Raw genomic sequence first — 24,132 nt, forward strand, 5'->3', positions numbered from 1 at the left:
AGGAGTCTACCAAAGAACTAGAAGCTGTGGTCTGTTTTTAAAAAAATATTTATTCAAAGGATGTGACTTCACAGGCTAAGTGTGTATTTAATTACCTGTCTCTGGTTACTCTTGAAGGTGTTGGTGAGTTGCCTTTTTGAACCACTGCAGTCCTTTGGTATACCCATAATGCTGTTAAGGAGGGAGTAACAGTAGCCCAGTAACAGTGAAGGAACGGCCATGTACAGTGAATTCTGCATAATTGAGCCAATGGCCAATCATGGCAGCTGCTTATTTGGGACAACTCTTAAGAAGCAAAAACTAATCGAGAAAATAGCTGGGATTTCCTTCTTTTATTTGGGACACTATGCCACTTAATTGGGACAGGAGACTGTTGCTGAACAGTCAGTTATGTGCACTTATGTGGCTTAGAGACTACACTGTGCTGAAAGTGAACAGTTTTTAAATAGTGTCAGTTGCATGTGCTTGTGTAATGTTATTCATTTGGACTGGCAGACACCGAATTAAAAAGCAGTGAATGCTACTTCATGCAGGAAGGCAATGAAGGCAGTCCATTATCTGCACCAGGCTACTGCAATGATTTTGTTCATTTATAGTCAATCAAAAGAACGTGGCAGCATACACTGGATGAACTCATCTGTCGTAACTATTAGGAACTAATACACATTTTTATGGTACTGTAGCAGTAAAAATGTGTTTAATTTATTCTGGATTTAATTTAAATACATAATTTGTTACTCGATTAACTGGTGGTTTGTCCTTTTTTTTAATACATTTTTAACTATTTCCTTGACACTTCATCTAATTGGGGCAGCTACTTAATTGGGCCAAATGGTACTGGTCCCGATGTGACCCAGTTAATGAGAATCCATTGTATTTTCATGTCAGGATGTTGTGGGGCTGGGAGAGCAATTTCCAGGTGATGGTGTTTCCATGCTTTTTTAGCCCTTCTTGTTCCAGTTGGTGGAAGTGTTGGGTTTGGATGTTGATGCCAAAGGAGTCTTGGTGATGGTACAAGCTGCTGCAACTGTGCGTCGTGGAGTGAATGAATGGCTGCTATGCCCTGTATAGCGTCTAGCTTCTTGACTGTTGTTGAAGCTGCTCTCATCCAGGCATGTTGGTACAAATGACATGGATGGAAGGAGGGATGAAGTTTTGTAAACAGGTTTTTGCAGGGGAGAAAGATTAACTCAAAGACAGTAATTCTGACTTGTGATTACTGTAATCCAAGTGCTACATGCTCTCAAGTGCAGAAGAAGCACATAAATAAATTAATGCATCAAATGATGTGGTTTGGTGGTTTTTAGATTTCTGAAATGGTGGCACTGCTTCTCAAGCTCATAGGACCCATACAAGTTAGGTGTGTTATGTGCCAACAGCACTGGAACCAATATCCTTATGGTGGGATTTATTAGTGAGCCCAAGGAGGGGCTTTCAACATAGAAAGTTTGAAAGAAAATAAACAGCTGGAAGATGAACTTAGAAACGTTATGCAGAATAGCTAGGCGGTTGAAACAGTGTCAAACAGAAAATAGGACTAAATGTGGAAAAATATTAAAAGGTCAAATTTAGTGGCACAGTGACCTGGTGATCCAGTCACCATTGCAGAAGTGTGACTAAGAGGCAACAACTCACAGCATGGATTTCTGCCCTTTGGTCCAACTGTTCCATATCAAACAATATGCCCATTTAAGTTCGTCCTTCATTTAGACCACATCGTTTTTATACCTTTCCTATTCACATACCTGTCCAAGTGCCTTTTAAATGTTGTCGATGTACCTGCCTCAACCACTTCTGGCAGCTCATTCCATATTGGAACCATCTTCTGTGGGGGTGGGGGGAGAATGTTGCCCCTCACGTTCCTATTAAATCTTTCCACTCTCAACTTAAACCTATGCCCTCCGATTCCTGGGAAAAGGACTGTGTGTATGTGCCCTATCTACAACTCTCATGATTTTTGTACATCTCTATAAGATCATCTGTCATATTCCTACACTCCAATGAATAAAGTCCTAGCCTGCTGAACCTCTCTGTAACTCAGTTTCTCACGTCCTGGCAGCATCCTTAAATCTACACTCTTTCTAGTTTAATGGCATCTTTCCTATAGCAGAGTAACCAAAACTGAGCACAATATTCCGAACAACACACATCAAAGTTGCTGGTGAACGCAGCAGACCAGGCAGCATCTGTAGGAAGAGGTGCAGTCGACGTTTCAGGCCAAGACCCTTCGTCAGGACTAACTGAGGATCCCAGGTTCTCAATTTGGACAATATTCCGAATGTGGCCTCACCAGCTTTTTGTAAAACAGCAACATAACATGCCAACTTGCTTGAATAGTCAGTGCTCTGAGTAAATGCTAGCATGCCAAAAGCTTTCTTCACCACGCTATCTACCTGAGAACCAAGTACTTGTGTTCTACGATACTCTCCAGGATCCTACTGTTCACCGTGAAAACTCTACCCTGATCTGTCTCCCAAAATGTAACATCTTGCACATTAAAATTTAACCTAATTTGTCATTTCTTGGCCTACTTACCCAGATGATCAAGATCTGCTGTAGTTATTGATAACCATCTTCAACAACCTATTTTAGTATCATTTGCAAACTTACTAACTATGGCTTCAAAGTTCAGAGGAGGAGGAGGAGAAGATGGCGCGACGCAGTGCGCGCGGTCTCTCCGGTGAATGATATCTGTAATCTGTCAAGTAGAGGACCGTGCACAATTCTGATTTGATGGAGACAGACGTGAGAGTGTGGAGGAACATCTGGAGAAACTTCTGAAATGCCCACTTCGCTGCCTCTGTTTCTGTGTGGTAACTGGAATCTCCGGAGCAGAAGGCCCTGAATCCTCGGCTTTGCTTGTTACGGCGGCCGGGGCTAGGTCGAAGGCGCTTGGCAGAGGATGGCGCTCGGGAGGCTGTATTGGAGGGGCTGGTTGGAGGCTCAAAGTTTTTGGACGGAGGGACTCAGTGTCGGCTGTGGTTGGGTGCTTCCAATGCATCGGCAGTTGTCGGTGCCTTGGAGGTTTATGGCAGGGAGTTTCTCCCTTTTGCCGCCTGCTATTGGGGACTCAGGAGTCGATCAGGACTTTGAGACTTTTTTTACCGTGTCCATGGTCTGTTCTTTATCAAATTATGGTATTGCTTTGCACTGCTGTAACTATATGTTATAATTATGTGGTTCTGTCAGTGTTAGTCTTTGGTTTGTCCTGTTTTCTGTGATATCACTCTGGAGGAACATTGTATCATTTCTTAATGCATGTATGCATTTCTAAATGACAATAAAAGAGGACTGAGTGTTCTCATAATCTTAGAAAAAATTGTTATCAAAGTACATAGCTGTCATCCTGGGATTCATTTTCTTGGGATATTCACTGTAAGTACAAACACAATAGAATCAATGAAAAACTGAACAAAACTAATGTGCAAAATTCAATAAAATGTGCAAATACAAAACAGAACAAAAAATTAATAATAAATAAATATCAAGCACATAAGTTGTAGAGTCCTTGAACGCGAGTCCGAATTCTTTTCCATATTGTTGATGTAAATGAAAAATAACAATGGGGCCTAGCAGTGCCTCCTGGGAAACACCACTGGTGATAAGTGTCCAGTTCAAAAAAACAAATTTCCACCATCACCCTCTGCTTCCTCAAGGTAACTTCTTCAAAGCAATTAGCTAATGTTTCTAATTAGCTAGCTCTCCTTGCATCCCATGTGATACATCATTCCATGGCAGCCTACCGTGCATGATATTATCAACGGCCTTATCGAAGGCCTTATTAAAGTCCATACGGACAACACCCACTTTCTTGATATTACTTCAAAAATATCTCAATCAAATTCATGAGATATGATTTCCCATGCACAAAGCCATGATTACTATCTCTAATCAACCCTGTCTTTCCAAATGTATGTATATCTTATTCCTGAGAATCTTGTCCAGTGACTTGCCTACCACAGATGTTAGCTCAAGTTTATTGTCATTCAACTGTATATAAGTGTGTAGAGCCGAATGAAATAATATCCCTCCAGATCAAGATGCACAACACAGTACATATAACTCACACTTAATGCATAAAGTAATATTACTGCAAATAAATCACAAAGAATGAAATATATTCCAGTAGGTTGACAATTAACACAAGTTGCATCTTCAACACAAGTTAAAAAGTAAACAGTATAATACTACTGGCACTTCATATGTGATGAGACCTGGGTTGTGGCAGGGAGTTCAGTAGTCTCACAGCTGTGGGGGGGAGGAAGCTGTTTCCCAACCTAACAGTTCTTGTCCTAACACTACAGTGCCTCCTGCCTGATTGTATGGGGAGAATGAGATGGTTAAGCTTACTGGTCCAAAGTTCCCAGATTTTTCTTTGCAGTCATTCTAAAGTAAGGGCACAATTAACCACTGGCACTGCATATGTGACTAATGATGATGCATATATTTCATCCAGGGGTCTTGCGATTTCTTCTCTAGCTTCCCACATTGTTCCTGGATGTACCTGATCAGGGCCTGGATGTTTATATCTCCATACAGTTTTCAGATGTATCATATTTCTCTAATGTGGACTATCCTCAAGACATCCCTGTCAACTGTCTCAGATTCTAAAGACTTAATGTCTTTCTCTGCAGTTGAAAAAAAAGAGAAATATCCATTGGCAGACTCCCAAATTTCTTGCATGTCCACACATATCTGTCCACCTTGGTCTTTGAGAGGCCCTGTGCTTTGCCTAGCTACTCCTTCCTCTTAAAAAGACAATCTCCTTTGCCAAAGCTATCTCATACCTACCTCCCCCAACACACACACACACACACACCCCTACCCCCCACACACACACCTACCCCCCCCCACACACACCTTTTGCCCTTCTGACTTCCTTATTAACTCTATTCCTGCATCCCCTCTATTCTTCCAGGGATTCAATAGACAATAGGTGCAGGAGTAGGCCATTCGGCCCTTCAAGCCAGCACCACCATTCACTGTGATCATGGCTGATCATCCCCAATCAGTACCCCGTTCCTGCCTTCTCGCCATATTCCTTGACTCCACTATCTTTAAGGGCTCTATCTAACTCTGTCTTGAAAGCATCCAGAGAATTGGCCTCCACTGCCTTCTGAGGCAGAGCATTCCACAGATCCACAACTCTTTGGGTTCATGACCCCAACTGCTTGTACCTGAGCCATACCTCTGTTTTACCAATGAGAACCTCAATATCTCTCTTCATCCAGTGTTTTCTATTCCTGCCAGCTTTGCCCTTCTCTCCAAAGGGAAACATGCAGACCCTGAACTCTAGTTATTTCATTCTTAAAACCACCCATTTACTGGATGCCTCTTTATCTGCAGACAACTTACTGCATTCAACTTTCCCAAGTTCCTGTCTAATACTAACAAAACGTGTTATGCCCAATTTAGAATTTTAACTTGCCTATTTCCATAACTAACTTAAAACTAATAGAGCTATGATCATGGGTCCCAAAGTAGTCCTCCACTGACGCTTCAATCATTTGCCCTGCCATAATTCTGAAGAGTATGTCAAGCTTTTCCCTCTTCATTCTAGGACCTTCTATATGTTGCCTGAGGAAACTTTCCTGAACACACTAAACAAATTCCACCCCATCCAAGACAACAGCACTGTTGGCGGTCCCAGTCTATATTAGGAAATTTAAATTTGCTGCTCTGACAACCCTAATTATTGTAACTTTCTACAGTCTGCCTGCATATTTTGCTCTTTTAATTTCCATTCGCTGCTAGGGAGCCTACAGTACAATCCCAACAAGGTGGTCATTCTCATCTTATTTTTCAGTACCATCCATAAAGACTGGGTGATTCCTCAATAATTTCATTTCTGACCACCGCAGTGATGTTCTTCTTAATCAGAAATGCAACCCAAACACCCCCACGTTCCAGTACCTATAGCATCTGCACCTTGCAATGCCTAGCTGTCAGTTGTTGGAAACCAGTTTTTTAGAAATACTTTTTACAAGATATCAGATGAATTAATACAGGACTAAAGTTGTAGTTTAAGCATTTGCAAACTCTTGTATTTTTCACAGAATGTGCTGGTTGGTCTCCACTTACTGGCAGAAAGCGGTATGTCCTGCCGAAGGATCTCAGCCCAAAATGTCAACGTACTTTTTTCCATAGATGCTGCCTGGCCTGCTGAGTTCCTCCAGCATTTTGCGTGTGTTGCCTGGATTTCCAGCATCTGCAGATTCTCTCTTGTCAACAGTTAAACTAATAGTTATCAACTTCCTAATTTTTTCATTGGCTAAGTGTTAGCACATGACCCATGTGATGTAATTGTGCAACCAGTGATTGGTTTATGCTTATCTAAGGAATTTTCTGTTAGTTCGAGTGTAAAAGTGATCGATTTTTCAGAGGTGACATCTTTTTCTCTTTTTATCTCTGCTTAATTTGCTGTTCATTCATCTGTTTCATTTCTCAGCTCTTTACTTAGTATTTGTATATTTGTTAAATTTTTAAATAAGTGATCATTAAGAATTGAGATTGTTCGCCATTCTTGACTCCTGGAGGAACCCTAAGTATCAGAAAATAACAGATTCAGCACAGTCCTATGCCTCCCTTACTCATGTTTCTGCAATGGCTATAATATCCCAGTCCTACATAGCTATCCATGCCTGAGTTCGTTTGCTTTACCTGTCAGGCCCTGTGCATTGAAATAAATGCAATTTAGTCCATCAGTCTATCCTTGCCATTGTACTGCCTGGCTTGTCTACTGAACTTGCTATATTTGAATTGGGAATTGCAAGCAAACAAGAAATCGGATGTTGCCTTTTAAAGAATATCATTAGTAGAGTACTTAGTAAAGATCTTGGCATGGCAGGTAACAATAGAATTTCATATAATTGGGTGGAGCTGAACAACAGCAGGAGGTAGAAAATATTGATGGAAGTTGCACCATCAAGGACATGTATATATACAGAAAGGTGCTGGAAAAGAGCTAGCAACATCATGAAGGATCCTACCTGCCTGCTCATGGACTGTTTGTCCCATCACGGAGGAGGTGACATAGGATCAACTCCAAGACCATCAGTTACTTTCCCCTAACAGTAAGGCTGATTAAAACCTTCTCCCACTAACCCACCCCTCCACATCCCCATCCACCACTACTTTAACATTTTCTGTCAGTCACCTTATGTACAGACACTCCTGTGTCTAACGTCACTTTATGCTTAAACAATTAATCTACGTATATAGTATTTTTTCATTATTGTGTTTTTTTTGTGCTACATCAGATCTGGATTAACAATTATTTTGTTCTCCTTTACACTGGAAATTACATGAAACAATTTTGAATCTTGAATTAGTTGTGATGAAGGACACAGTGCAAAAGTAGAATTTAGAGATGCATATACCCAGTGATTGGCTGGGTGGTGGTGTAGTGCATTCAGCACTGGACTTCAAGGCGAGCGGTTCCAGGTTTGAATCTGGCCAGGTCCTTGCACGCTTTCCATCCATGCTGGGTTGAGTGTCCAGCTAGCAACTTAGCCTTGTTAAAAAAACAGACAAACACTAAAGAAAAGGCAACGTTGCCGCCTGATGTGCCACGAGGTGCAGAGAGGGAAAAAATACCCAGTAATATGATATTATGAACTATCATAGACTTTAATCTACATGTAGATTGGGCAAGTCAATTAATACTAACAATGTAGAAGATGAGTTTCTGGAATGCTTATGAAATCAGCCTTTAGACTGTAGACACAAAATACTCCAGATATGGGGAGCTGGCTCAACAAGCAATCTATTGTAGGAACGTGGCAGGTTGAGCAGAGTGTTTTGGGGGAGGCGGAGGAAATGTTCACATTTTGGGATGAAGCCTTCCATCTAGATTGAGAGCGAAGAAGGGAGATGTCCAGTATAAAGCGTTGGGTGTGATGTGACAGGAACCTGAGGTGGACTGAGGAGGGATGAAAGATGGTGGCCAGATTCTGCCAGGGAGGGAGATTGGAGTTGGGAGACAATAACATGTCAAAGTCAGGTATTGTCAAAGTCAAGTATTATCAAAGTACGTTTATGTTACCATACTACCTTGATATTCATTTCCTTGCAAGAATTCACAGAAAAATAAGGAAATACTATAGAATTTATGAAAAACTGTGCATAAATCAAGATTGACAAATAAATGTGCAAAAGATTGTGCAGATAAATATTGAGAACACGAGTTGTAGAGTCCTTGAAAGTGAGTCTGTAGGGTGTGTAATCAGTTCAGAGTTGTAGTGAGTGAAGTTATCCACAATGGTTCAGGAGGCTGATGGTTGTAGTGTAATAACTGTCCTGAACCTGGTGGGGTTAAAGACATGGGTTATGTCTTTTAACTTCCCCGAAGAAAAAATGGCTAAAGTCACTTACACTTTCATACAAGAATGTTTATTAGTTGCATCAAAAATTTGTGAAAATAGTGAAAAAATGCCGATATTTACAAAAAGATTTCTACAAGAAATCACAATAATAGCTCCGTACTTATTGTCCAGTGTGAATCCTGGCAGCCCGGATCTCGCTCCCATACTGAGGGGTGATGAGTGCCTTTTGTAGGCACTAGGACATACCATCTGTTATTCCCAACAAAGTTAATGTAAGATCACACGTGAATATGGTGGAATACCTGGTTTCCCTTGGGAGGAGTTTTCAGCACATGTGAAAGATGGGTCACTCTTCTCCAGGTTCTCCTTGTGCTTCAATGCTTACTTCTGAGGCAGCCACCTGCTGGTGTGGGACCAAATGCTCCTACACCTCCTGCCTGATGTAGATAATAAATGGAAACAGGCAAATGCAGGGAATGAATAAGAAGCAGATGAATTGAGGTGTGAGAAGGAAGATGAAGGTTGGAGACAGTTGCTATAGGGTGATAAGCTTTCTCTTTTATGTTTTACTTTGATCTCTCGGTTTAACTATCAAGGTATTGTATCTTTTGTTTTCCACTTGTGGGGTTACAGGTATGCTGAAATCTGAAATCATGAATTTCTTGTTTATTATTTCACCTGCTTTCAGCTCATTTGGGGGTGAGATCACCTTTTAATCTGTAGAAATTAGTTTGTCTCCATTTGAGTATTTTAATTAAAAGTGAGAACTCTGCTTACTCATGCAGCACAGCAAGCAGGAAATCCTTTGGGATTCAGATGCACTCTCGAGCCTGAGTAGGGCAGAATTTCCATTCTCCCATTGTGGTTACTGATGTCAGACCAAATAGTGCATGTTTCACATTGGGGACTTTTTTAAGCAGACATCACCTTGTTCAATATGAACTGCTTTCATTGACTGATAAACCACTCTGATGTCCAAAGCTATAAAGTTCTTTGTGCCGAAAAAGTGACAAGTGCTCATTGGAATGTTGTTTTAATTTGTTCTTGAAATATGAGTGCAATTACTCTCTGTTCTTTCTTGCCTGGGAGTGCTGGTAGTGTATAGCCCATAATTTTTAAGGTAATTTGGAAACCTGGGAAAGAAAAGAAAATATTGGAAGTGCTCTGGAGGTAAACTTGTATCTATGGGGAAAAGAACCCAGAGTAACTTTCATATCAAAAACTTCTCATCAATCTTTCTGAAGACAACTGAGTTCATCAAATTGAAGCATTTGGTCTATTTTTCTCTCTCAATTAACACCATCTAATTAGCTGAGTTTTCTATTTCAGAACAACAGGTTGCCTTTTGACTTGTTTTTTAATATTGATAATAAAGTACAGGTACAGTCACTGTTGTCATGGATTTTAGAACATAGAACATAGAATAGTACAGCACAGTACAGGCCCTTCGACCCACAATGTTGTGCCGACCCTCAAATCCTGCCTCCCGTATAAGCCCCCACCTTAGATTCCTCCATATACCTGTCTAGTAGTCTCTTAAACTTCACTAGTGTATCTGCCTCCACCACTAACTCAGGCAGTGCATTCCATGCACCAACCACTCTCTGAGTAAAAAACCTTCCTCTAATATCCCCCTTGAACTTCCCACCCCTTACCTTAAAGCCATGTCCTCTTGGATTGAGCAGTGGTGCCCTGGGGAAGAGGCGCTGGCTATCCACTCTATCTATTCCTCTTATTATCTTGTACACCTCTATCATGTCTCCTCTCATCCTCCTTCTCTCCAAAGAGTAAAGCCCTAGCTCCCTTAATCTCTGATCATATTGCATACTTTCTAAACCAGGCAGCATCCTGGTAAATCTCCTCTGTACCCTTTCCAATGCTTCCACATCCTTCCTATAGTGAGGTGACCAGAACTGGACACAATACTCCAAATCTGTGCTTTCTATTAACATTGTTATTTTTTTCATATTCTTAATCCTAGGCATACCAACCATGTGAAAGAACAGACTTGGACTGAGCTGGAAAAAATCCACGTGTGTGTAAGAAAGCGACCTCTTAGAGTACGAGAAATACGACGTGGTGAAATTGATATTGCAAAAGTTGAAGGAGAAAAATCTATTCTTGTTTGTGAAAAAAAGGAAGCAGTTGATTTGACACATTATCTCCAACAAGTAATTTCATTTTTATTTCTGTTCATCTTTTTTCAACTATAAATGTGGATTACTACATGTGTAGTAAATCCCTACAAAAGACTCGAGTAACTCAGCAGGTCAGGCAGCACTTAGAGAGGGGAATAAGCAGTTGATGTTTTGGGTCGAGACCCTTCATCAGGGTGGTTTCATCCCTCTTCTTTTCCAGTCCTGATGAAGGGTCTCAGCCTGAAACATTGACTGTTTATTTATTTCCATAGGTGCTACCTGAACTGCTGAGTTCCTCCAGAATTTTGTATGTGTTTCTCTGGATTTTCAGCTGAGTTTACAGTAAACTCCTTTTGTCTGTTAAATTGAAGCGTTATTAATTCCAGTTAGTTAAAAACAAATGTTGAATGGCATTATTATGGATAATGCAGTTTAGAATTCAGTAAATAATAGGGTTGGATGATAAGGCAATGCTTTTCTGTTGATATTACTATTGGTAACACATCTATGCTTTCATTTAGTCAAATATTTATATATGTACTGTACATTTCTCACTTGTCTCTATTAAATATATCTTTGACCATGGCAACCTTTTTCAAAGGGAGTTTTCTCCCTAAGGTCTCCATTGAAAACAGTGCTGATGTCACTTTGATGTTTTGTTTTCCTTCTTGTCCTTACATGGTTACCACTGTTCAAGGAAAAATAGTTTTGTTATGGGACAGCTTTTAGTTATATTTCATATTGCACAGACTAATGATTCTGTCAAAATAAAACTTATTAAATACTATTATTGCCATGATCATAATGTTAATTTTTCAAGCAATCATTATAAATTGGCTACATAGATGACTCAGTGGCATGCTAAACAAATATTACTGTATTGGATAAACTGGTGCAGAGATAACCTGTGTGGCATGAAGAAGCAAGGTGAAGTAGGAGCAATAATCGACACAAAGGAAACCATGTGTGATGTGAATTACTGAAGATGTGGTGAAAACTAGTGATAAACATGAAATTCTGTAGATGCTAGAAAGCAAGAGCAACCCACACAAAATGCTAGAGTAAGTCAGCAGGTCAAGCAGCATCTATGGAAATAAATGAGCATTTGACATTTGGGCCGAGATCCTTCATCTTCAAAGTTTGGGGACCTGTAGTCCTGATGAAGGGTCTTGGCCTGAAATGTTGACAGTTTATTCATTTCCATTGATGCTGCCTGACTTGCTGAGTTCCTCCAGCAATTTGTGAAAACTGCTGTATGTGAGAAATGATGTGCTTGGTGTGAAGTGAGGAATGTCTTTGAAATGGAAAGGAAATTACCTATAGTAAGTGTTTTTGTTTGAAGGCTAAAGAAGTTCCAAGCGATATAGAGGACTGAAGACACTGTTGTAAAGTACTCTTGAGAAAATCATAGAAAAAATATTACTCAACCATGCAGTTCTTGTGAACATCTTTGATGAAGCGTCTCAGCCCAAAATGTCAACTCTTTATTCCCCTCTGTAGGTGCTACCTGACTTGCTGAATTCCTCCGGCATTTTGTTTTGTGTTGCTCTGGATATGAACATCTAAACACTTCCTAATTCAAACTGGAATTGTTAGTGGTTCAGATCTGCTTTGTTCTGGACTTGAGGATGTCATCACTATTTCTTCTTGAGAGAAATGGTTGCATCTTGTGCTTATTTCCTCCATTAGGACTTTCAGAGAGGCTTCAAATGAATCGGCAGTCTTGCCAAAAATCAGTGCATGTGATGGTGACGTAGGATGGGGCATTTTGTTGCCAGTTGCCAAAGGAACAATAAAATATTCCCATTCCTACTTTTTTAAAGCTGAACTTTGCAGTCACAATGTCTGCAGTAACAATAAATGTTTCAAATCATGTAAATGCATTAGCGATCTTAAGAATGGTAGCCAAACCTGGCAGAACAGGCCACCCAGAAGGCAAGTTCACCACCTGGAAATGTCAGGAAGGCCTTCCATTGTGCCAGAAAATGTGGATGCTAGGGAGGACTTCATGTAAGACTGAAGTGTTGAAGTTTGACACCATCACTCAGTCCTCCTTCTATGCACTCATTAGAAAACAATATTAGTGTCCTTAGAGCAGGACTGTTGTATCAGAGACATGAGAGGCTGCTGTGTACTCTGTTTCATGGAGACATGCTGCAGTTTGGACACAGGATTCCAGCCCAAGGGTTTCACCATCCACTGCCCAGATTGGATACCAGCATTGGGTACTGCAGTGTTTGCTTCTTAATGAACTTGATAGGTTGGCAATGTAACACATCCGCTCCAATTTGCCTACCATCGCATCAACAGCAGATGCCATTTCATTGGCTCTTTACTCAACCTTGCAACATCTGTACAGTGAATATACATACATCAGGATGCTCTTCATTGTCTATAGCTTACCATTTAATACTGTCATCCCCTCAAAAATAATCAATTAGCTCCAAGACCGAGGCCTAGATACCTCCTTTTGCAACTAGATCCTAGGCTTCCTTACCTGCAGACCCCAGTCAGTTCAGATTGGCAATAAAATCTCCTCCACAATCTCCATCAGCACAAGTGCACCACAAGGCTGTGCGCTTAGCCACCGCTCTACTTACTCTGTACTTATGACTGTGAGGCTAAGTACAGCTCCAATGCCATACTTAGATTTGCTGATAACACCACTATTATTGGCCAAATCAAAGGTGGTGACAAATCAGCTTTTAGGGCGGAGCTTGGAAATCTGCATGATTGGTGCCATAACAACAACCTCCTATTCAATGTCAGCAAGACCAAGGAGCTGATTATTGACTACAGGAGGAGGAAACTGGAGGTCTGTGAGCCAGTAATCATCAGGGATCAGAGGTGGAGAGGGTCAGCAACTTTAAATTCCTTGGCGTTATCTTTTCAGAGGATCTGTCCTGAGTCCAGTACCTGAGTGCCATTACAAAGAAAACACAGCAGTGCCTCTACTTCCTTAAAAGTTTGCGAAGATTCAGCATGTCATCGAAAACTTGATATGGAAAAGCCTACAAAAAATAATGGATAAAACCCAGTCCATCATGGGTAAAGCCCTCCCCTCTGTTGAGTACATCTACATGAACCACTGTTACAGGAAAGCAGCATCAGTCTTCAACAATCCCCACCAACGAGATCATGCTTTCTTCTCATTGCTGCCGCCAGGAAGAATGTATAGGAGTCTCAGGACCCATACCATCAGGTTCTGGAGCAATTATTACCTCTCAACCATCAGGCTATTGAACTAGAGAGGATAACTTCACTTATCTCAACACTGAACTGTTCCCACAACATACGGACTCATTTTAAAAGATTCTTCATCTCGTGTTCTTGATATTTATTTATTTGTTTGTTTGTTTTGTTTCTTTATATTTGTTGTGAATGTCTGCAAGAAAATGTATCTCAGGGTTGTATGTGGTGACATATATGTACTTTGATAATAAATTTACTTTGAGCTTTGAATTTTGACATGGTGCCTAGACATAGTGTCTCAATCCTGCTTCCCATCCTGGAACATCTGGCTGTCAAATGTTATCTGCACTATTTACTGAGGGATTTCTCCCACCCCAGGCTGACATCGGGCTAAAGGTGGAGGGATTGAGCACCATAATTAACAGGCATGAAATGGCATATCCCAGTGCCACCTTCATCACAGGGTCTTCAACCAGGCTAGTTTGAAGCCTTGTCAAACTACTACTTCGTTCCAGAGGACCCAACACACTTGACCACTATTACACCACCAAGTGTGCCCACTGGGCCCTCCTGAGCCCACACCGGGAAACCTGACCATTTGGCTGAACTTCTACTTCCTGTATCAGGCAGAGACTGTACCAGTCACCATTGGAGAGGACAACAAAGGTATGGTTGAGGGCTGTGTTCTCAGTGTCCTTCTATACTCGTTCTTTACCTACAACTATGTGACTAAGCATAGTTCTAACATCATCCCTAAATTTGTTGGTGACACCACAGTTGATGCCAGAGTCACAGTTGGTGACAAGGAGGCCTCCCAGAGTAAGATATATACAGTGGTGCTAGAAAGTTTGTGAACCCTGTAGAATTTTCTCTATTTCTGCATAAATATGATCTAAAATATGATCAGATCTTCAAGTAAATCCTAAAACTAGATAAGGAGAACCCAATTAAATAAATAACACAAAAAACATTATATGTTCATTTATTTATTGATAAATGTCTTGATTTTGCTTCTCTGAAGGCTAGGAAATGTAGCACTGATTGTTTCATACAAAGGTTCTTCCTCCATGTCTTGAAGTCTTCTTTCTTCACTTTCCTTATCATCTGTTCAATCATGTTGAATCCAATGATGGGATGAAACAGGGTAAGGGATGAGCCTGCCTTTCAGAACTGGAACCGGTACGATCAATACTTTTGCACCAGGTGAAGATAGCTTGAAAGTGATCTCAATCCATTCTATATATGGCATGCTGTAATGCCTCAGCCATACTGCCTCCAAAACATCCCTCAGTTTAACTCCAGGTAAGTGCCTCATTCTCCACTGCTCATCCATGATGCAAACCTGTGAACCTGTGTGCCGTATCCATTTGCTTTGATATCCCTATAAGTGGCATTCCACAAGACACTGTCTGTCCACTAGTGAAGTTACAGACGAGCATTGATTGACTTGACACTGCGCAACTAAAACACTGGTGGATGACTGTCTTATTCCTTGTGCTTTACATCCTGCTAAGCAGTGATTGCTGCTACCACAGTTGTAACAGTGGGTGCAAAGGTCCTCACACCCTGACTGCTGATAGTGGAAACACTTTCTAGTTCATGGTAAACAAAGCCACTGAGACAGGCCAGCTTGCAGCCATATTGGGAGTGGATACTGTTGTACAACTCCATTCTGCTGTGATAAATATGAGTAATTCTGTGGAGCTACTTGACATGGCTGCAGAACCTCAGACGGCAATGCATATGATACCATTACATACTGCTGAAATGGGGGAGAATTTTGTTGTGCGACTGGGTATGATTGAGGCAGAGCTGGTTCAATTAACTGGTTTTGCTTTTTCCACTGCTGTTTTTGTTCAAAGCTTGGCCCTCCCTGGACTCCAGACCTGACAATGTCTTGTCCCATGGACTGCTCAGACTTCTTCGTACCCTACTCTGGCAGTCGTTGGTAACTCTGTGCTAGGTCCTGCGGCTGAGGAGGATTTGCTCTTGCCTCCTATTTTTTTATTTGAAACTGAGAAACATTGTTGATGCACAGGTATGGGCTGTTGAAGTTGTTCTTTGACCTGTGCAACGTCTTCACTAAGTGTTTTCAACTGTGACATTAGATCTATATGAATCCTTTCCATCCGATACTTGTACCTGACAGGATGTTCCTCTAACTGTGCAAAGTTAGTAGTGGCAGTGCGTACTGACCCAGCTGGCTTCTGTTTATTATTTTTCTCTACTTCATTTGCCCTTGCAATGTTTAGCATCTCTAATAGTACCTCATCTGAGGTTTTGGGATCTAAAAGGTATGGCTGAAGGTTCTTTTGAATACAGTCACTTTGTAAACTGGTGAGTACAGGATGTAAAAACATACTCTACACTAAGACTGGATCATATTTCAGACCAGCAGATAATACGTTATGCTTCAGATCAAGAACATGTATTAAGAAACTTTGTGGCGACACAAAAAGGCCAATACCTCTTCAAGAAGGCAAATCACTCTCATTCTTAAAAGCAATGAGGAATGGACAGTAAACGTTAGCCATGCCAGCAATATTCAGATCCTTGAAAAGTGAGTAAGCATAAAAGGAAAGTTTGCTTTTGCTCAATTTGTCCTAGGGCTTTATTCTGATAACATTGATGGGTGGGCTAATTCTGCACAAAATTGCAGCGATAGAACCCATCAGATTTAAAGCACAGGATTGGCCCATTCTAGCTTTCCATGGGGTTATGAAGAACACTTTGTCCTTGCTAAAAAAAACAATTCCATAGAATACTCGGTAATTCACATTGATGTAAGGGATAATGTTTATTTAATTCATAAGAACTTTGAACTGAATAAGGGCTATTCCTAAATCTATTTTCTTTGTCTTATTTTAATGTTAATCTGATCTCATTATCAGATACCTGCAGCAGTATTAATCCCTTATAGTTACCATTCTGAATTTGAAATCCTCGAGAACCATTCATTCATCATTCTTAATTTTTATTTTTAAAAATTTATTTTCTGCATGTTTTGCAGCACGTTTTTTATTTTGATGAAGTATTTGAGGAGACTTGTACCAATCATGATGTCTACTTGAAGACTGCTTATCCACTCATCCAGCATATTTTCAATGGGTATGTTACATTCATTTCATCACTATTGTCATATGAAATCTATGATGGCATTATTCGTAGTAGGTCAAACATTCTGCTATTTCATACTGATGTTTAATGATTCAAATTAGCTTCAGAGAATGTATACAGTATAGGACATGAAATCCTTACTCTGCTGATGTATTAGGCCAGATATTTTCTTTCTGCGTCTAAATAATTCAGTTAAGATTATTATACTAATATAAAGTTATAAGTACTTTTTTATTTAGCTTGAGATTATGAATGTATTTTTATTGAAATTTTGTATTTAAGGCATATATTGTTGTATTTCAGTCAATCTGTTTGTTAAATCACGTGTTCCGTTTTTAGGACAGGAAGCAGAGGGAAGATGGTTCATGTTGTATGTGATGGGGAACATCAGGAAAAATAGAATGACAGTGTTTGGATAAGGGTTGTGGGTCTGAGGGTTTCAAAAAGTGGGAGACTTGTGCAGGTAGAGAAGAACACAGAGACTAATAGATCTAGGTGTCTGGGGAAATAAGGTAACAGGTATTAGAATTGTATAAAATAGTTGGGATACGTGGATTATACTATAGTGCTGAAAATTTTATGCAGATTGCTGAAATGAGGTACTACTGGCAGGGCTGTGGAAACACTTGAATGGATATATCAAAATTAATGAACATCGAGCACCAGGATTGTAGTTCAAGGGAGCAGTGGTAAGTGTATTGTAGTAAATGTGCAACTTACAGTTTAAAGAACAGTACGAGTCTGTTGATTGTAGCAGAGTTGAGGAGAACAATGGCAGTGGATAGAAGAATTGAGAATGGGAAGATGGAGCAGTGCAGAATAGAAATGGTGAGAGATTAAGAGGTAACATTGCAGAGAATACAGTATTTGCATGGAAAAAAAGTCTTTTCTCTCTAAGCTGGGGAGAAACCAACAAATGGCAAAGGGATCTCTGGTCCTTGCTTGTGATATGGGAATAAACATGATAATAACAGTAATAACTTATTTGTAGAGCACTTTTTAAAATGCTTTACAATGGGATAAAAGTGCAAACATGAAAATAAAAGACTAAAAATGTTATTTAAAACAAGGTTAAATAGAGTTTGAACCAGTGTTTAGAAGTGTCAATTGAGTCTGCATCCCTGTATAATTTTAGGTATTGAATTCCACAGTTTAGGAGCACAGTTCGAAAAAGCTGACCTGTCAATTATCTTGAGGGGGTTTGTTAAATTTAAGAGACCGGCGGAAGAAGCCCTGAGAGCTCGAGCAGGATTATAAAATGAAAGCAATTCTGTGATGTACTATGGTCCCAGACGACTGAGAACTTTAAAAATAAGCAAGAACATTTTAAAGTCAATCTAAAGGATACAGAAAGCCAATGTGGAGTAGCTAGGACAGGACAGATGAGCTCACTCATCTTTGTCTTGTTCCTTATCTTGTGGTAATGGACTGAATTGCATCAATTGTTAAGCAACTAGCATCCACAAAACTTTGGGCATGAGGTAATGAGGAGTTGACCTTTGTCTGCTCTGTTTTCTCATGGTGCACCCAAATACCATGATTACCATCGAATCCCTTCTTGACTTGTAACCGAAGGATCTGAGAGGCAACGAACAAGAGAAAGAAAACAAGAGTAACGCATGAAATTCCTCATTTTCCTTTGAATGCGATTAGTTTATATGTAAGAGAGTTATTAACCTTAATATTCCTGATATTGTGACTACTGTTTGGAAGCTTTGAGCTTAGAAAAAAAAGAGGCGATTTTATGAAATGCAAGATCCTGTGGGAATGTTACAGAGTAGAATGCGAGATGTTTCTCCTTGTGGGAGAATACAAAACTTGGAATGGGCAGGATGGTGATGGTTTAATTTCAGAATAATAAGTTGTCCACTTAAGAAATATCTCTTGAGATTTGTGAATATTTGGAATTCTTTACCGGAGAGAGCCCTCGAAATGTAATCCTAGAGTGCTTTCAAGATCAAAGCATTTTCTCAATACAGCGGCTGAGAATCATGGGAAACAAGCAGGAATATGGGTATTGAGTGAAAGATGGGAATATTTGTGACTTTTTTGAATGGAAGAGGAACCTCAAATAGCCTTGTAGCTATTCTTATTCCTATTTCTTGTGTTGTTATGACTCTCTGCAAGAGAAACAATATCTTGACATCTAACCTGATTCCTTTATTCTTACCAACACCAGTGGTGACCTTGAGAGTCATTATTGGTACCACTGTAAATTTTGACATACTGTAGATCACAGAGCAGTTATAGAATGGAAGGAAGCCATATCATCAAAGAATAGATAGACACTTTGTTGAACAACAGTCTGGTGCTGAGCTTTAGCTAACAGCTGAACAGATAGAACTTAAATCAATAATTTGATATAATACTCAAACCCAGTGTGAAATAATAGTTAAATCTGTCTTTAAAAGTAAATTTTTCAGAATTGTTGATTACTTCCCCCAGAGGAAAGATTTTCCTGAAATTGCTGCAGCCACAGGAATCCTAGTTACTGAAATTCTATTTTGAGAGAGAAATTTATTATTGTACCAAGTGAGAATACCAGTTTTTGGTTCCACTCATCAGTGCAAGTCGCGGTTCAATTCCTCTGTAAATTTATTATCTTCAATAGAAGCACAAAAGAACATCAACATCTTTAAGACTGAGTTGGCTCTGAGTGATATTGACACAAGTAAGTTGGGTGTTCATATGGGGAGAGTGTATGGTCCCTACTGGGGATAAAGGAGAAATAAACTATTTGTGTGAATGAATATAAATTTATATATTTTTTTCTCTTCTCTATTTATGTTAATTTTAACCCCTTAGTGGAAAGGCAACTTGTTTTGCATATGGGCAGACCGGAGCTGGAAAAACTCATACAATGATTGGAACTTATCGAAATCCAGGGTTGTATGCACTTGCTGCTGAGGACATCTTCATACATCTTCAGACATCAGAACCATGCAGAGCACTTTTCATCTGGATAAGCTTCTATGAGATATATTGTGGCCAACTTTATGATCTGCTTAATGGTCGAAAAAGGTAAAGTTGCAAAAATGCAAAGCTAGGTTTCGAAGACAGTGAAAATATTTGCAATCTGCAATATTTATTGAAGATACAATAGTGAAAACAATAGCCATTTTAGAAAAAGATATTTGCTGTTTTCAATATTTCTGATTCAATCTAATGCAAAATTGTATTTTTATGGATTTTTCAATAAAATTGAATTCTTTTAACTAATATTTTTCCAACGGACTTCCAGAGAAGCTCATAATCATTAGAGATTATTGTGCTACTTTTGAGATAGATACCTTCAAAAATGTACTAAATTCCCATTTGAAGGCAATAATTGATTCTGCATTTACTGCACTTCTAGCCAATGCATTCCAGGTCATCATCACCTGCTACCTAACATTTTCCTTGTTGTGAAACATAGAAACATAGAAAATAGGTACAGGAAAGGCCTTTCGGCCCTTCGAGCCTGCACCACCATTCATTACGATCTTGGCTGATCATCCAACTCAGAACCCTATACCTGCCTTCTCTCCATACCCTCTGATCCCTTTAGCCACAAGGGCCTTATCTAACTCCCTCTTAAATATAGCCAATGAACTGGCAACTGTTTCCTGTGGCAGAGAATTCCACAGATTCACCACTCTCTGTGTGAAGAAGTTTTTCCTCATCTCGGTCTTAAAAGGCTTCCCCTTTATTCTCAAACTGTGACCCCTCGTTCTGGACTTCCCCAACATCAGGAACAATCTTCCTGCATCTAGCCTGTCCAATCCCTTTAGAATTTTATACGTTTCAATCAGATCCCCCCTCAATCTTCTAAATTCCAGAGAGTATAAGCCTAGTCAATCCAGTCTTTCATCATATGAAAGTCCTGCCATCCCAGGAATCAATCTGGTGAACCTTCTTTGTACCCCCTCTATGGCAAGAATGTCTGAAAGCCAAGAACAAAGTAATGGACGTGTCATATATTGACCTTCAGAAGTTCTTTTGATAAGGTGCCACAAAGCTAAGGTGGACAAGGTAGATTTGTTTGAAAAATGGGTACAAAACTGACAACAGAAGGTTTCAGTAAAGAGACACTTTTGAGGCTGACAAGAGAACTAGTGCCCTTCAGGATCTGGATATCAATGTTATTTATTGCACATGATACTTAACTTGAATCTGTACCTCTCCTGATGATTCTTTTTGAGTCTTCAGTGTTCGAATAGTTCTCAATTACCAGTCTTGCCCTTGGGTCTTCTAATCCGAGCATTACACTCATTTTCATTGCCTTCAGCTCCCGTTTTGCTTTAAGTGTGTTAAAGCAAACAGTTCAATGCAATACATGATATAGGTAAAAATAATAAATGAAATAAAAATAATAATAAATAAGTAAATCAATTACAGTATACATATATTGAATAGCATGTGAAGACAGACTCTGACGGATTGAGCGGACGAGACCAATGAAAGGTCCAACGGTCAAGAAGGCGGTCTCTGCAAGCGTCATGGTACGTGTAGAGCAGGACAAGACACAGAAGGCGTCCTGGTCATCCACTGCACCTAGTCTCATCTCCAGCCGTCTCGACTCGGTCTTGCCACTGGATCCAGATGGGAATTGGGAAGAGAGAGTGAGGCTGACGCTGCGCAACTATCCCTCACTTAAATCCAAACCACGCGCTAGTCTCGACACCATCATAATGGTGTTGAGCTCCTCATCAACGTCGACGATGGACGAACACGCAGATGTAACAAAAAGTGCAAAAAACTGAAATACTCTATTTTTTTTAAAAAGTGAGGTAGTGTCTATGGGTTTCAATGTGCATTTAGGAATCGGGTGGCAGAAGGGATGAAGCTGTTCCTGAATCGCTAAGTGTGATCCTTTAGGCTTCTGTACCTCCTACCTGATGGTAACAGTGAGAAAAGGGCATGCCCTGGGTGCTGGAGTTCCTTAATAATGGATGCTGCCTTACTGAGACACTGTCCCCGAAGACGTCCCGGGTACTTTGTAGGCTAGTACCCAAGATGGAGCTGACTAGATTTACAATCCTCTGCAGCTTCTTTTGGTCCTGTGCCAGAGCCACCCCCTACCAGACAGTGATGCAGCCTGTCAGAATGCTCTCCACAGTAGATCTATAGAAGTTTTTGAATGTATTTGTTGACATGCCAAATCTCTTCAAACTCCTAATGAAGTATAGCCGCTGTCTTGCCTTCTTTATAACTACATCGATATTTTGGGACCAGGTTAGATCCTCAGAGATCTCGATACCCAGTAACTTGAAACTGCTCATTCTCTCCACTTCTGATCCCTCTATGAGGATTGGTATGTGTTCCTTCATCTTACACTTCCTGAAGTCCACAATCAGCTCTTTCGTCTTACTGACATTGAGTGTCAGGTTGTTGCTGTGGCACCATTCCACTAGTTGGCATATCTCACTCCTGTACACCCTCTTGTCACCACCTGAGATCCTACCAACAATGGTTGTATTGTCAGCAAATTTATAGATGGTATTTGAGCTATGCCTAGCCACACAGTCATGTGTATATAGAGAATAGAGCAGTGGGCTAAGCACACACCACGGAGGTGCACCAGTGTTGATCGTCAGTGAGGAGGATATGTATTCATGCCCTTTTGTATTTTTACTTCTAGACTGTTTGCCAGAGAAGATGGCAACCACGTAGTTCAAATTGTGGGGCTACGTGAAATTTGTGTTGGAGGAGTTAAATCTTTATTAGAGGTAAGTTTAAAATCAATAAAGTATTAAGCATATTTAATTTAACTGTACTTTATTAGGAAATTTCTTTTACGAATTTGCAAACGGTGGTTTGGCACCATCTTTACAATGTTTTACTCCTGTCTCCCAAGCTTTATTTAATATCATGTGCTACACAAGTGGAAAGTTAACAAATCTATATTCCAAAGATAAAGCTTTTAATTTTATGTAGCACCTTTCACAATTTTGAAGGACTTCGAATCTAACAAATTACCTTTGAAGTGTAGTCACTGTTGTGATATAGAAAAGTAAACCAGTAGTGTTATTGGAAATCTAGAACAGATTTTCCATTGCAAAACTAATTAACCAGAAGGTACTATGAATTATCAACAACAGCTGAAGTGTACACTCACAGCTTAACCCCATGGCTTAGCATATCCCTCCCCATACCATGACAGACCATGCCCTCTTCTGGCTACTACCAGGAGGTAGAGAAGCCTTAGATACCACATCACCAGCTTCAGGAATAGTTATTACCCTATGTAACACGCTGTAAGGTTGCACTGCTAATGTAGTGGTTTTCTTGTAATGTTCACTGCTGAAGTAACGGTTTCCCTGTAGTAGCAACGTTTGGGTTATGGCTGGAGATAACAGGACTATGGATGCATGTTAGCCAATCAGGACTTTGGATGCATGTTAGCCAATCAGGACTTTGTTACCCTGTCTTGTGAATCTGGAAGCAGCTGATATTGTGGGCTTTTGCCAGACAGAGAGAGAGAGATGAAGAGAGAAGATGCAAATGAAGAGATTTGGTAGACTGCCGGATGGGGTGGACTCGGAGTGAGGGTCTGAAGGGCAGCGATGATCAGAGGAGGTCGATGGGGACCAATTGGCCTATGTGTGAGCTCCAACTTTGTGCACAGACTGTTTACTAAGATTTGGGCCCTTTTTAAAAAAAATATATTTCGTTTCTCTACTAACCATATAGTCAAAGTAAGAGTTATCAAGCTTAATCGTTAAATTGCATATTGTGTACTGTTTGTTATTTCGGGGTACTGATTTGTAACGGGGACACATCGCGCAGCATCCACCCAAATGAGGTTTCTTAAGTTTGGCCGGCAGGGGGTTATCACCCCCTCTATTAAGCCGCTGGGCGAAGTGAGTGTTACAATTGTGGGGGCTACGTTCAGGATTGATTCCGTTGGATGCTATGTGATTACCCTGAGCAATGAACCAGTGGGACAGATATTTGTACTCCGGATGAATTGTTAATTCCACTGTTAAGTATTGTTAAAGTTGCGATTGTGAGCAGAGGTTTGATAAAATGGCGGGCGCAGCTCTCGTTTTAATGCAGACCAGTGCTGAGGTAGCTGGGGGCGGAGATTTCAAAGACAGGGTTCTATCATTTCTGAGGAGTGAAGAGGAAAGAGTGGTCATATTTGGAATGTCTAATTAGTTCACGTCCCTCGGTGAAGAGTGAGAATTCTGAGGTAGTATCCGCCCTTACTTCTCTGGCGAATAAATGGAAAAATTAGATTCAAAGTCCCAGCTATGACAGGCTCCGCCTTTTCTCTGGAATAATGCCCACCCCTGAAGGGGAGGAGGAATATGAGACCTGGGCGGAGTGGACCTGTCAGTTGTTAGATGAGTGGCAGTGCTCGGATGATGAAAAGCGAC

General features: G+C 40.3%; 1 protein-coding gene across 3 annotated transcripts in view; it reads left to right on the forward strand.

Moving 5' to 3' along the window:
* LOC140194919 (kinesin-like protein KIF24) overlaps positions 1-24,132 on the forward strand; it is a 78,134-nt gene that overhangs the window by 3,925 nt on the left and 50,077 nt on the right. For all 3 annotated transcript variants that reach the window (XM_072252309.1, XM_072252310.1, XM_072252308.1), the window contains 4 exons: positions 10,306-10,495; positions 16,665-16,762; positions 19,577-19,792; positions 22,392-22,479. In XM_072252309.1, coding sequence (XP_072108410.1) covers positions 10,306-10,495; positions 16,665-16,762; positions 19,577-19,792; positions 22,392-22,479 — 592 coding nt within the window. The remainder of the gene's footprint in view (positions 1-10,305; positions 10,496-16,664; positions 16,763-19,576; positions 19,793-22,391; positions 22,480-24,132) is intronic.

The sequence above is a fragment of the Mobula birostris genome, chromosome 3 (genome assembly GCF_030028105.1).
Source record: "Mobula birostris isolate sMobBir1 chromosome 3, sMobBir1.hap1, whole genome shotgun sequence".
In the NCBI taxonomy this organism is placed as follows: domain Eukaryota; kingdom Metazoa; phylum Chordata; class Chondrichthyes; order Myliobatiformes; family Myliobatidae; genus Mobula; species Mobula birostris.